Below are 15,166 nucleotides of genomic sequence, written 5' to 3'. Positions count from 1 at the left end.
GTCCACTGACAGATGACTGGATGAAGACGTGTGATATATGTGTGTGTGTGTGTGTGTATGTATGTATATGTGTGTGTGTGTGTGTGTTGTGTGTGTGTGTGTGTGTATACATATATATATATATATATAAAAAACTCAGCCATAAAAAAGGATGAAATAATGCCATTTTCAGCAATATGGATGAACATAGAGATTATCATATTGAGTTAAATAAGTCAGAGAGAGAAAGATAAACATCATATAATATCACTTTATATGCGGAATCTAAAAAAATGATACAAATTCTGTTTGCCAACCAAAAACAGACTCCCGGACATAGAAAACAAACTATGGTTACCAAAGGGGAAATGGCAGGGAGGGATAAATTAGTAGGAGTAGATAAACAACATGGACCTACTGTATAGCACAGGGAACTATATTTAATTTCTTCTAATAACATTTAATGGAAAAGACTCTGAAATGAAAAAATATGTATGTATATGTATAACTGAATCACTTTGTTGTACACCTGAAACTAACTAATGTAAATTAACTACATTTCAATTAAAAAAAAATGAAATGCGTTATCCTGAAGGAAAACAACTGACAAAATTTGTTGCCAATAATACAGGGCACATTTTTAAACAAAAATTAGAGTTGTAGAAAACTTCTACCTGCCACTGTGATCTTGACACTTTCCCAATACTTAAAAGACTTTTCTAATGAGATTGACAGTGATATTAATAAATGTGGTTTTGGGGGATAGTACATAATAAAATATGTCAGCAATTGGAAGATGTACATAACTCAGATATTTTTCAAGGGACCAATACATGAGTTAAAAAAAAAAAAAAAGCATGGGTAAAAGATACATTCAAAGAGCAACACAGACTAGTGGATTTTAATTTAACAGAATACAGAACATAAGCTGATAGGGCTTCAGAGTCTATAGTGCAATTACCTTTAAGAAACAAATACTTGTCAATTTGGGGGATAAGATCAAAAAAGAACATGTATTATCTAAAAAGGCTACTATCAAAATACTACTTTCTTTCCCAAGAATATCAATGTGAGGTCCAATTTTCTTCATATATTTCACACAAAACAACATGTTGCAAGAGATTAAATGCAAAAGCACATAAGAATCTAGCTGTCTTCTGTTAAGACACTGAAGAGATTTATAAAAATGCAAAATTAAAGAAAAATACAATTTGTTTTGAACCTACAAAAACGTATGTGCATGAACATTTAAAATAATTATTCTCTTTAAGAGCTGAGCCATTCTATTATCTTTCAATCTACTACATGTGCTATTAGATACATGTTTAATCTAAGTAAATTAATGTGAATTTTGCTTTTTTTTGTGATCAATATTTTTATAGATTATACTCCATTTAAAGTTATTACAAAAATAATGGTTATATTTTCCCATGCTGTATAATATATCCTTGTTGCTTATTTATTTTATACATAGTAATTTTGCCTTTTAATTGTATAGCATACTTTTAAAACATACGCACTGGGGTATCATCAAACAATAAAACTTGTACTTACTGGTACAGAAAACAAAATTAGATGTATGAAATTCTAACCGTTCAGTTTTGGAAGGAATGAGCATTTTGCTAGAGCCATATATTCCCATTCACTTCAATGATGGATCAACAAAAGGGTTTTAGATATTTAAATGAAGAAAGTAATAGTAAATTACAATAAATCTGAATTTCAGTACTGAATTACCACTTTACTTTATCTCTGTTGACTTCAAAATAATAAAAACAAAGTGTTCTCATCAAAATAACTTCTGTATTTTCCCAATACTAGTTTTAAATAATTATTAATTGCATTCTAGGTATTACTCACATGCAAATGGTAAAAAGGTAATAAATACCCATGCCCAGCTTCAAAAGTAGAACAATAATATTCAGCTTTGAGGCCCCCCTATAAACGATCTCCCTTTCCTGCCAAAGCAGCCACTCTCCTGAATTTTATATTTATCATTCCTTTGCTTTTCTCCAGTAGTAACTTTTCATTTAACTTACCTCACCTATTTACTCATTAAAGAGTAAGCATATGATTCATAACTTAAGGAATTCAGTCTCCACAGGGAAACAGAAATGTAAACCAATCACTACAGTAACCCATTCAAGGAATATAAGAGGTTAAGTGGACACACCAAAGGAAGCTTCTAATTCTGCATAGGGAAGTCAAGAAAGGTTTCATAGAGGAAGTAAAATCTGAACCGAGTTTTAAAGAATAAGTAGGCATTTACTAGGTAAAATCTGGGTGCATGGGAGGAGAAGCCTCCATTAATTCCATCAGGGAAAACACTATTCCAAAGAACACATATGAGAAAGTTGAATGATTCTAGCAACTGCATGTATGGCTAGCACATAAAGTCAAAAAAATGAGGCTAGAAAAACAGATGAGGACCAAATCATGATGAGAAATTTGAAGTTTTTACTTTAAGCAAAAGGAACTAAGGTAGATAAATTATTTTATTACTGTTGTTGTTGTTATTATTTACGCTTCCCTGTATCTATGCCTTTTGATAGTGCTGCCCATCACTCAATAGCTGCGGATTTGGTTACATGACTTCTTTTGGGAAAATGAGACAACAACAAATTTGATGGAGTGCTCATGTCTACTTTATCCCCCTTGTAGTCCAGCCCTGCATAAGAACAAGACTCAGCTAGCCAACAAGAAGGTGAAGGTGAGTGACCGACTATGTAGAACAGAGCCAAGTAGTCCCAGCTGAAGCTATCCTAGACTGGCTGACATCCAGCTGACTCCCAACACGAGTGAGCTCAGCCGAAACCAAAGAATCACCCAATCTATAGACTTGTGAGTAAAATAAATGCTTATTTTTACACGCCACTAAAATTTTGTAGGTGCTTGTCATGTAATATGTAAAATGCAGTAGATAACTGAAACAGGGACTGAAGCTAACCATAGGGTTTAAGCAAAGGTGTCATGTGGCCAGAATTTTTTTTAAGACTACTAATGAATGGAACTAGATCTGGAGATCAACAATGGAGGCAAAAAAGTTTAAGAAAGAAACCATTAAGTTGGAATTAGTGCCAAAAGGAATAGAGAAGAAGAGACATCTGAAATGCGATATTGGATGCTAGAATCAGTGGAACTTTGGCACCAATTAGATAAATTCAATAAAGAAAAGAGAAGATTTTAGGATGAATGCTAGGCTTCTTGTAAAAATAATTAGATACAATCAACCGAGATTTAAAATAGTTGAAGAGAAATGTTAGGTATCTTTTTAAGATTTGTCTTTATTTCTGTTGAGGATAGAAATGGTCATTTCAGAAAACAGTACTTTAATACTGAAGGGCAAAGGCCATTTTTACACGGATAATAAATAGAAATCAGAATTTTAAGATCTATTTGAAAAGATAAAAGCTACCTAAATGATTAATCACTAGAACACACTGAATAAGTAAGAATCCAGTTTTCTAAGATTAAAGATAAAGCCCTAGATTTACTGTGAAATGGCCTTCCTAGATTAAAATCAGTGGTTTTGAATTAGGTCTTTTCCACCCTTTTTCATTTGTGGCTACTACTGTTTTGTTATAGTTTATTTCTCACCTTGTAATGTGAAACTCCTTAGATGGAGAGAACAATAAAAATTTCTATAAAGATTTGAAAAAATAATATATGAACATGTTCCTTCTATCAGTGTATAATTATGCACTTATTTAATTCAAAGTTATAAATCCAAGCCATCCTATTCACTATGGAAATCCTTTATGTATATATGTATCAGTAGATTTACACAAGAATATGTACATACAATTTCAGTTAAAAATAAAATACATATTTTGTGAAAACTGATTAATATAGTCAAATAGTGAGGGGCCAAAATAGTGAGATAAGGAGGACACCAAAAGCACATTTTCCCAGAGAAATAAAAATAAGTGCTCAAAATAAGAGCAGAGTTTACAGGGACATGAGAAAAGACATAGTTACACAGTTATATTTTAACTAAAGTAGTTAAAAACTAAACTATATTAGATACCCATTCCTATTCATCTCTATAAAATAGATTTGTTCATGTATTAGTAGTTGATGAACCAGGTATAGAAGCTGGAATGCAAGAATACTTAACCTTGTTCACTACAAATCCTTCTATCACTGCTGACAGACATTAGAAAAGAATATAAATCATCCAGAAAAAGAAATGTATGTCCATAGCCTTATCATAATACAGGTGGATGAAAAGTCTGAGAACTTGCCTCTTTCTCAGTGTCTCTAGAGATACACGTCCACTGGTTCTCCTTCACACTGTATGCCCAGAAGTCAGCAAGATCTTGTGTTCCATCCCAGCCACCAAACAAATAAACGGTCTCTATGAAAATTAGAAAAATGTGTAAAAAATAAACTTAAGGACAAAATTTAATAATAGATAAGCAGATTTAGCCAGTTGCTTCTAAGATCATTTAAGAAGGTATATCTATCTAAGTAAACTTAAAAATGAGATTTTCAAACTAGTAACATTCCAAGATAAATACTACTATTTCCTAAACATGAGCATATGGAAAGGCTGCTGCTGGAGAAACACTATTTTGAGAGATTTATAAAAATAAAGATAAGTAGGAGGCATCCCCTATGATTCTGATTCCATAGGTCTTCAGTGGGTAAAAAGAGTTAGTACTTTTTAAACTGTCCACAGGGAATCCTGATGTGCAGCCAATTTAGTAGCTTCTATGTTACATCACAAAAAGTTTACATTTGCAGTTTCTTATCAATGCAACCTCAGATTGTTAAAAAAAAAAAAAAAGAAAGAAAAGGGAATCCCAGAGAAATATAGAGTGCAAAATAAAACATAAAGATGCCTAGCTATTTCTGGAAAAAAAAAACTTAAACATTAAAACCGTTTTCTATTACAATACCAAAAACAATGGTTAAAACTGGCTGTGAGTTAGAAAGTCAGATATCTTAAGAATAAAATGATGCGTAGCCTTGGTATTCCCATGGAAACTGGGGAAAATTTTTCCTAACATATTGTGGTAGGTTTAACTCCTAAGAAATCAACCTTTAAGTCATTCTAGGTATGTAAAGAATTTAGTTTCTTCTAACTCTTGGAATGTCTTTTATCTATCGACTTTATCACCATGACAAAACTTACTTTTTGCTCAGTGAGTAGTAAAAATCTTTATATATAACACTGGGTATCATCCACCTTTCTTTATAAAACAGCAGAGCCTTTCCTTTCTTCAAATATTTTCCCCTTTTGTAAATATCTTATGTCTACTGGTTGCACAAGTCTACCATTTTTTTTTTTAGTTAAACAAGACATTACAGGAAAACTGTTAAGCCATCTACTCACTAACTGAAATACCCTCGGCTACATATGTGGAGACTGTCATCTAAGTTATATCCTACCACGCAGGGTTAAAATTAAAAGTGCACCTGGAAATACCATAACACAATTTAAGAAAATTCTTGCCATTCATAGAGCTGTCCTATATGAGATTTTTGTTACATTTTCATATAATTTCAAACTCTAAGTGAATTTTCTAAGTAAAAGAACCTAAGGGAAATCAAAATAATGCTTCTGGGTAAGAACAGACTGGGTAATCATGTATAGGTTACTTAACTTCCCTGGGTCTTAGTTTTTTCATTTACAAAACTCACAGTGTTGTGGTGAAGTTCTTTAGATACAAGTTACATAAAAACATTCTGAAGACTATCAAGCATGAACAGCATTTCTACTTTTAAAATATATACACACATACGCAACTTTGCAGTTACTAAGTACCACAGATCCAGTAAAAACAGTATTACTGTATCTGTTTCCATGTCTAACTCAGCACCCAGGAAACTTTTGGCTCTGTACAAATAAGAAATAATGAAAATTATTTTAAACTATTAAAAACTGCCATATCTCAGACATATAAAATAATCCATTATCATTAGTTAAGTAACATTCTGTTTCCCAAATGGCACATGGTAATTAATGCCCAGATACTTAGAATTTTATATGAAAAAAATTAAAGAATTTTCATCTGGCTTAAAAATTATCTGCAAAGGTTTCACCATAAAGGCAATTAACACTGTTAAATTCTGAAGCCTGGAGTCGGACTGGGTATATAACTAAAATAGCAATTGACCTTTTGTTTTACAGTGTTTCTGGGCACCCTCTGGATAAGGTTACCCTGGTTCATTAACTTTAATAACCCTTCCTCTTGGGCTCTGGGTTCTCAATGTTCTTTCTGAAAAGCAGGTCTCTTTGTACACATAAATTCTCATAGCAAAGAAAACCCACATTTCCACAACAGCCTCATTGATAGCTGAGCAAAATAAAATCTGGCACAGAGCAAGCATCCCAGTGGAATTAATCCAAAATGTCATTCTTATTCGTGAATGCTTTCTGGTCCCAGCTAAAGTTTAGTAGTAAAACCGAATGAATCAGATGCAAACAGGACCTTTTACTATACCTGAATGAAATGCAAAAAAATTTAATTAAATCATCTAATTAAGTTAAATCATTCAGAGATAAAATATTATTTACAAACACCAGCAAAAATACTACTTAATGCATAAAGGATACTAAAAACTTTTAAAGATTATAGAAAATAATCAGAACTGTAGTGAGAAGAAAGCAGAAAAAAGAAAATGCTATTATTTACAACAGGGGAGCAGCTTGGTTTATGGGATGTCCATTCTCATGCTTATAGGTTATGTAACAATTCATGAACATCCCTGGGGCAGAACAATTGTCTTCAAGCATCACCCTTTTCTCCATATTTTCCTTTTAAAGGAGTATAGCTTATAGAGGGTATCTATTTCTCCCATACTCACAGGACTGTTCAGTCAGTATTTTTTGAGTACTAATATAAATTGCCAGGCACTTTAGAGAATAAAAAGAAAGAAGACATAGTCCCTGTCCTCAAGGGGCTTACAATCTAGCCAAAAATATAAAAGTACCTAAATCACCATAATGCAGTACAGACTAAGTGCTTTAGGGAAGGTAAAAAGCACCATGGGGACTCAAAAAAAGGAAGAGAATATACCAGACTGAGGGGATTCAGGAAAGACTTTATTGTGACAGTGGTACTGCACCTATGCATCAGAAGGTAGCTTTGTTGGCAGAATGAAGGACAGAGAAGAGGACTTTACAAGTAGAGTAAAAAGTATAACAAAGGTACAGAGACAGAAAGACACACAAGGGGTTTTAAAAGACACAGACTTAGATTTCCAGTCAAGATGGTGGAGTAGTACGACCACGAGCTCGCCTTTTTTCACAACTACAACAAAACCACAACTGACTGCTAAATAACCACTGGGGAAAAGAAGGCTAGAACCTAGCAGAAAAGATCTTCTTCAACTGGAAACATAAAGAGGAAACCTCAGCAGGATGGTAGGAAGGGCATGCTCATGATATAATCGGGTCCCATATCCCCTGGGTGTGCAACCCACAAGCTGAAGAATAATTAAGCCACAGAGGCCCTCATGTAGGAGTGAGAGTCTCGAGTCCCACATCAGGCTCCCCAGCCCGGGGTTCCACCATTGGAAGGAGGAGACCTCAGAACATCAGGTTTGGAGGCCGGGGAGGCTTAACCCCAGGAGCCCCAGGGGAAATACAGACTTCACTCTCTTGGGAAGCTTGCACAGAATCTCGCGTGCACCAGGGCCAAGGACAGAGGCAGTGACTTTATAGGACCTGGGCCAGATCTACCTCCTGGTTTTGGAAGGTTTCCTGGGGAGGCAGGGTCAGCTGTGGCTCACCCTGGGAACATAAGAGCTGGTGGTGGACATCTACAGGAGCTGGGAGTGTTCATCTACATGAGCTTTCCTGGAGGCTGGCATCTTGCTTGGGTCATTAGCACTAAGACCTAGCACCACCCAATAGCCTACAGGCTTAAGTGCTGGGAAGCCTAAGGTCAAACAAGATACTGGGTGGGAACACACAGCCCCACATGTCAACAGACTTCCTGAGCCACAGACTCCTCTAGACACGCCCTTAGATACCACCTTACCTACCAGAAGACCAGGACCAAGCTCCATGCAACAGTGGGCAGGCACAGATTCCTCTTGCCAGGAAACCTGGATAAGCCTCTAGTCCAGCCTCATCCACCAGGGGGCAGATACCAGAAGTAAGAAAACAACAATCCCAAAGCCTGCGGAAGGAATCCACAAACGCAGGCCAGACTCTACTCTGGAATCAGCTGGATCCTGGACCTTGGGTGAAAAGAGACCTTGGGTGACAAGAGAGGAGTGTACTGCTAGGATGTATAGGACATCTCCCTCAGAGATGTCCTACTTCTCCAAGGTCGAGAAATGTAACTAATCTACCTAAAAATACACACAGAAAGATAGACAGTATGAGTCGGCAGAGAAATATCTTCCTGACCAAGACACAGGATAAAGTTCCAGAAGAAGAAATAAATGATGAGGAGATAGGCAATCTATCTGAATTTAGGGTAATGATAGTGAAGATGTTCAGAGAACTCAGGAGGAGTATAGATACACAGAGCAAAGTTTTTAGCAAAAAGTTAGAAAATATAAAGAATACCCAAATGGAGTTGAAGAATACAATTACTGAAATGAATAACACACTAGAAGGAACCAAGAATATATCAAATGAGGCAGAAGAATGGATTACTGAGCTAGAAGACACATTAGTGGAAATCACTACTGCAGAACAGAAAGGAGAAAAAAGAATAAAGAGAAATGAGGATAGTTTAAGAAAACTCTGAGACAATATGAAGCACACTGATATTTGCATCATAGAGGTCCCAGAAAGAGAAGAGAGAGAGAAAGGGCTTGAGAAAATATTTGCAGAGATAATAGCCAAAAATTTCCCTAACCTGGAAATGAAAACAGTCACCCAAGTCCAGAAAGTGCAGAGAATTCTACACAGGATCAACCCAAAGAGGAACACACCAAGGCACACAGTTATCAAATTCACAAAAATTAAGGATAAGGAGAAAATATTAAAATCAACAAGAGAAAAGCAACCAATAGCATACAAGGGAACTCCTATAAGGTTATCAGCTGATTTTTCAGCAGAAATTCTACAGGCCTAAGAGGAGTGTCATGATATATTTTAAATGATGAAAGGGGAAAACTTACAACCAAGGATACGCTATCCAGCAAGGCTTTCATTCAGATTTGATGGAGAAATTAAAAGCTTCACAGATAAACAAAAGCTAAAAGAATTCAGCACCACCAAACCAGCTTTACAACAAATGTTAAAGGAACTTCTCTAGTCATCAAACCACAAGAAAAGAGATATGTACACCCCAATGTTCATAGCAGCACTATTGACAATAGTCAAGACATGGAAGCAACTTAAATGTCCATTAACAAATGACCAGATAAAGAAGTTGTGGTGTGTGTGTATATATACACACACACACACACACACAATGGAATACTACTTGGCATAAAAAAGGCTAAAATAATGCCGTTTGCAGCAACATGGATGGACCTGGAGATTGTCATACTAAGTAGGTCAGAAAGAGAAAGAAAAATACCACATGATAACACTTATACATAGAATCTAAAAAAAAAAAAGATGAATGAACTTATTTACAAAACAGAAACAGTCTCACAGACACAGAACACAAACTTCTGGTTACAGGATGGGGGAGGTGGTGGGGAAGGATAAATGGAGAGTTTGGGATTGCAGATACAAACTACCATATATAAAACAGATAAACAACAAAGACCTACCATATAGCACAGAGAACTATATACAATATCTTGCAGTAAACTCTAATGGGAAGGAATGTGAAAAGGAATGTATATATGTATAACTGAATCACTCTGCTATACATCAGAACTTAACACAATATTGTAAATAGACTACACTTCAATTTAATTAATTAATTAGTAAATAATAATAATAATAAAAGACATGGACTCTAAAATCAAGGAGATCTTGGATGGAACTGTCTCTTTATCACAACTGAGTGATCACTACCAAATTCCTTAACCACTGACTTCCAAAGCTCTAAAATGGCACACAGTGCCTATCTCACAAAGCTACTGTGAGAATTAAATAATGCATGCACAGCTGTGAAAATTGGGTGATGAATAAACACACTGTTTATTTTAAAAGAACAAAAAAGGTGGTGGAGTGGAGATAAGTTACAAAAATAGGTAGTGGCCAAATCACGGAGGGGGTTAAATGACAACAGAAAGGCTCTGACTTGACTTCACGGACAGTGTAGCAGCAAAAGATCTTACCTAGAGATGTGAAATGGTTAGATCTGAACTTGCAGCGTATAGGACTGACTAAAAAGGAGGAGCCAGAGAAAGAGAGGCACTGGAAGTAAAATAACCAATATCATAGTCTATGTTCAAGATGTCAAACCAATTTCATTCTAAGAGACTAAAGAAACAAATGATTGAGTCAATCAATCAGTCATTACTTAGGTCATGAAATTCAACCATATTCTTTGGTACAGGTCTTTTTTTGGTATCAATACTAAATAAACCCTACAACTACTTACTACCAGCAGTACTAATTTATACCTCTTATACACTTAAAAATGTAGAAATGTTAACATACCAGTGTCTTCATACCATTTTGCACAAAGCAGCAGTCTTTTTATTTTATGAGCTTGATTGCAGTATCTATCCTACTCTGATTCTTAAGGGAAAATCAGACTGTTCTGATTGTATAATCCTCCACAAGATGGCACACACATTTTTCCACATAGAAATAGTACAGAATGCATATACTATGTACTGACATAGCATGGGTCCAACCTCAGGTAAAATACATGTGTCAAAAAGAAGAGGCAGAAGAAGGGCTGTAAGTCTTGTAAAAGAGGTTAGCTTAATTCCTAGATTAATATAGACACCAAGGGAAAAACATGAAATTAAAAAAAAAACTTTTAAGAAACACAAACTTACATTCAGGATAAAAATGAAACTCTGTCACGATATTTAGTCTAGTCCTTCTGAAAGTGCAGTTAATAAGACCTTAGACTGACATGAGAAATTCTGAAGAGAGGGATAAATTAGAAGGGGAAAGATATTTTATGTGCTCTTTAACCTTACCTTCTTTAGCCATTTCCTTGAACTCTCATGACCCAGCAGATTATCAAATGGATTCATCTGTCTCTCTTTTTAAAAAGAGTTATATTCTTTTTAAAGCTCTACTTACAAAATTATCTAGAGACTGATCTTCTGGGTCAGTTCAACATATGGTTGTGCTTTCCCTGTTGTATATTCTGTGAGTATACTTTGTATTAGGGCTATATTTTAGAATTCTTTTCTGATAATTGTATGAAAGAAGAAGATTCATGTCATATGTAGCTGAAAAAATACAGTCATATGAATATATTTGTATTTAAAAACCAAAATCCATGTTTACCTTTCTTCAAAAGCTTATTTAAATAGTATCAAGGAAAACCATTAGGTACCATTAAAAAAATGAAAGCACTTACATATAATTGGTACAGAACAGTCAAAGGCTCAGATTTCCATAGAAGGGCTCTTTCAAGTTACAAGCAACTTCTTTTAGAGATACCAAATAATGGGATTTTGCCTGAGTCCTACCACCTATTCTGATTGAGAGAGCGGAAAAGGCTGGTACTGTAGGTTCTCAAAATTCACTGAGAGTTGCACAACTAAGAATTCTCTGATACAAAGGATATTTAAATTTTCACCTGGATAGACTTCCACCATGAAGCAAAATAGAAATGCCTTTTCTCTCTTTCTATTTGCCTCATTTTACCCAGAGTTGAAACCCAATTCAGAGTTGAAGAATCTAAGTGGAGAGGTGCCAGGTATAGGAACTATAATCAGTAAAACTGACATATTATCTAAGTAAGACAAAATTCTACATTCCTTCTCTACCATGGTATGAATGATAGAATCCACTTAAGATAGAAGAAAACTTTGAAAATCAAATAGTAAAATGTACGCCATCATGTACTTTTTAAAATGGTCATTCTATCCTTAGAGCTGTAGCAAAGTGAAAAAAAAAAACCTACAGACTGAAAAAGGAAAAGAAAATTTAGGGACTATTACATTTTTAATATTTAAGAAAACAAGATACATGAAATACTGGGAAACAATAATAGCTGTGAAATACAATACAGAAGCTGAAATGAACTCTATGAAGCTTTAGTCTAGTGAAGATGTTCTCAACTCCTTGAGGATCTGAATTTACGGATTCTATTCCAAAAAAATGTACATACAAACAAAATTTTGTATATAACTTTCACAGGTTAAGAGCCTTTGCTCAGGAAACCTTCAAAACGCATATTTAAAATAATGACTGGGCTTCTCTAAATCATATTTCACAACTTAACGCATCAACTTTATAAAGATGGAACTTCTAGGTTCTTTAAATTCTACTTGGGGAAAGTCACTCTACTACTAAACCTACCTAATCCTTATTGATAAAATTCTTAAAACGAATTAAAGTATTTTTTCTAAAAATTTAAGGTGTCCCTTCCTGTCCAAAACATCAATAAGGACAATATATATAAAAGATGAAACAAATATACCAAAATAATATTGGTTAGTTAGAATGAGGAATTGTGGGTGAGATTTCTTTTCCCCTCAACGCTGCTCTTCAACTTGTTTTAAACTGTTTTTCAAAAATTTTAAATTGTTTTAAAATATCTCCACCATGAGATTCTGTCAAAAACATAAACAAACAAAAACCAAAGATCTCTAGACTTACATAAAATTCTCTCAGTGGAACTAATCAGTATATATTTGTATATTAATATGCTGCATATAAAATATCTATTATATAAATAATATATACTGTACATATAAAAAACATAATTTCATTTAATTCTTAGAACAACTTAATGTATTGTTCCTATTTTTATCATTATTATAACTCATTCAAGATCAAACAAAAAGTCAGTGGTAAAGTCACATCCAGGTATGTCTAACACACACACACACACAAACACAATTCCTTCCCACAAACTCAACTTCCAACCACTGTATTTGATTGCTATATCAATAAGACTGGACTGGCAAGTTAACCTGATGGTAGCAGTTATAAGAAGGCATGATGAAATAAATACTTAAAGTATATGAAACCACCTTGGTAAATTATGCTATTAATAGTTTTACAATAGAAATAGAAGAATGTCTAGAGAAAAAATTCCAAAGATATCTAAGATTTTGCTCTTATACCCAAATTAAATTCAGAAAGCACCGTTACCCCCAAAATGCAAAGTCTATATTACATTTAATTTGCCTATGTAGATTCCAAGGTAATAATAACTACAGCTTTAAGGAAGTATAGTCTATACACTAGAAATGAACAAGCAGAATCACTAGAAAATTTAAATATATTAGAATATAACCAGTAATATTAATGCACCTCAGAAAAATACTGGCATTTTACAACAAATGACATCATGACTTGATCCATTCATCAAGGTTAAAGCAATATCAGAGTGCAGTTTCCAAGTAAATATTTTTCTTTCCACTTGAAGGAAAATGGATTTTAAAATTTTGACTCAATTTAACAATTATTTAGTACACACCTATTCCATACCAGGCTCTGGTACAATAAAAATAAATAACGCAAGATCCTCGTCTTTCCCCACCTCAATAAGACCATTGGGAATGGGAGGCAGAGAGGAGAAAGCTGAATAGAGAGGAATGGGATCCATAAAACCTACACAAGCAACTCTAAAACAACATGGAAATCATTGTAGTAAAAATAATAGTATAACACAGCGCTATGTAAATAGAGAGGAAAATGATTATTCTCCCTGGACCTGTCCTCTGAACCCTAAACTAATATATCTAATTTCTTACTTCCCATATCTACTTGGATGTCTAATTGGCATCTCAAACTTAACTGTCTAAAATCCAGTTGCTGAATAATCCACCATATTTAATCCTCTTGTTTTTATCCATCTTAGGGAATGGCTATACAAGTTTTCCAGCTAATCAGGTCAAAAGCTTGAGTCATCCTTTATTCCTTTCTCTAACACCTCATATCTAATCTAACAATAAATTCCATCAGCTTTATGTGACATCTTCAGAACACACCCAAAATCTGACCAATTTTCAATACTATGATTACCACCCTAGTAAAAGCCAATGCTCTATCACACTTCTCTAGTGAGCAACTGCTTCCTAAAAGGTCTCTCCACTTCTGCCCTTCATTCAATTTGTTTTGTTAAAATGCAATGTCAGTTCATAGCATTTCTCAGAATCTAGCAATATCCTCGATTATCTCACTCTGAAAAAAGGCCGAAAAGACTCAACACAATGGCTCCTCACACTTCTGACTTTATCGTCTACTACTCTCTCACCCACCTCAGATCTAGCAACAAATAGTCTGGGAAAAAACAAGAGTAGAAGAAAGGTAGGCAACAATTTACTTTATTACTTCAACAACAAATACCACTTACATAGAGCAAGTAATTTCATCTGAAATTTTATATGAATACCAGCAGTATTTACTAATCATGGAAAGTCAAAACTTAATAGAGAGATTTAACCAAAAAAAAAAAATATATATATATATAGGTAATGAATCTTCCCAGTAAACTCCACAAAGGCAGACAGACAAGAATATTACACACCTTTTCAAGAATATCATGGGCCTCCTTAAAGCCTATTCATAAAGCCTCATTCAAGAAAACAAGGAAATACCAAAAGGATAGAGCACAGTGACAGAAAGAAAAGTAGATAGCAATGGTTAGCTGAAACAAAAGATTGGAAATGCCAGAGTACGAAAGTTATTTCATTTTTGAATGGTGTTTTAAAAAATTCTCTTGTTTTCTGTTGATATTGTAGATTCCTGGATTACCTATCCTTATAACCAGACACCTGTTTAAACTTAACCTAAACCACAGTTCGTGAGTCTTATGAAAGTTCAAAGCTTTTTCTGACTTGGTTAAGTTCTAGGGCATCCTTCCTTGTATTTCTCTCTGCTTCCAGACACCTGAATCCTCAGAAGCTGCACTTCTACTCCACCTCAATCTGGATCCCAAATCTAATTATATCACCTGTGTGCGTGCGTGTGTGTGTGTGTGTGCGTGTGTCTGTGTGTAAAGGAAGAATTCCGTAACAATAGGTTTTACACATCATCCATATTACTCATACAAAGGATCATCTGAATCTGCTTAAACCCTTTCAACTTTAATATTTTATGCAGTTACTACTGTTCCTACATTTTTAAGTGGTAATGACAACATACTGACAAAGCTCATTTGAGTTACAGACAACT

The 15,166-nt window shown here is 34.5% G+C and overlaps 1 protein-coding gene across 4 annotated transcripts in view; it reads right to left on the bottom strand.

The window, feature by feature from the left end:
• MKLN1 (muskelin 1) overlaps window positions 1–15,166 on the bottom strand; it is a 320,903-nt gene that overhangs the window by 68,802 nt on the left and 236,935 nt on the right. For all 4 annotated transcript variants that reach the window (XR_004321257.1, XR_004321256.1, XM_032483347.1 and 1 more), the window contains one exon: window positions 4,224–4,336. Coding sequence is in view for 2 of the 4 variants with exons in the window: in XM_032483347.1 (XP_032339238.1) it covers window positions 4,224–4,336 (113 nt within the window). In the remaining 2 variants the exon portion in view is untranslated. The remainder of the gene's footprint in view (window positions 1–4,223; window positions 4,337–15,166) is intronic.

Source organism: Camelus ferus, chromosome 7 (assembly GCF_009834535.1).
Source record: "Camelus ferus isolate YT-003-E chromosome 7, BCGSAC_Cfer_1.0, whole genome shotgun sequence".
In the NCBI taxonomy this organism is placed as follows: Eukaryota; Metazoa; Chordata; class Mammalia; order Artiodactyla; family Camelidae; genus Camelus; species Camelus ferus.
The sequence above is the reverse complement of the archived record's forward strand: the minus strand, read 5'-3'. Positions and strand labels throughout refer to the sequence as shown.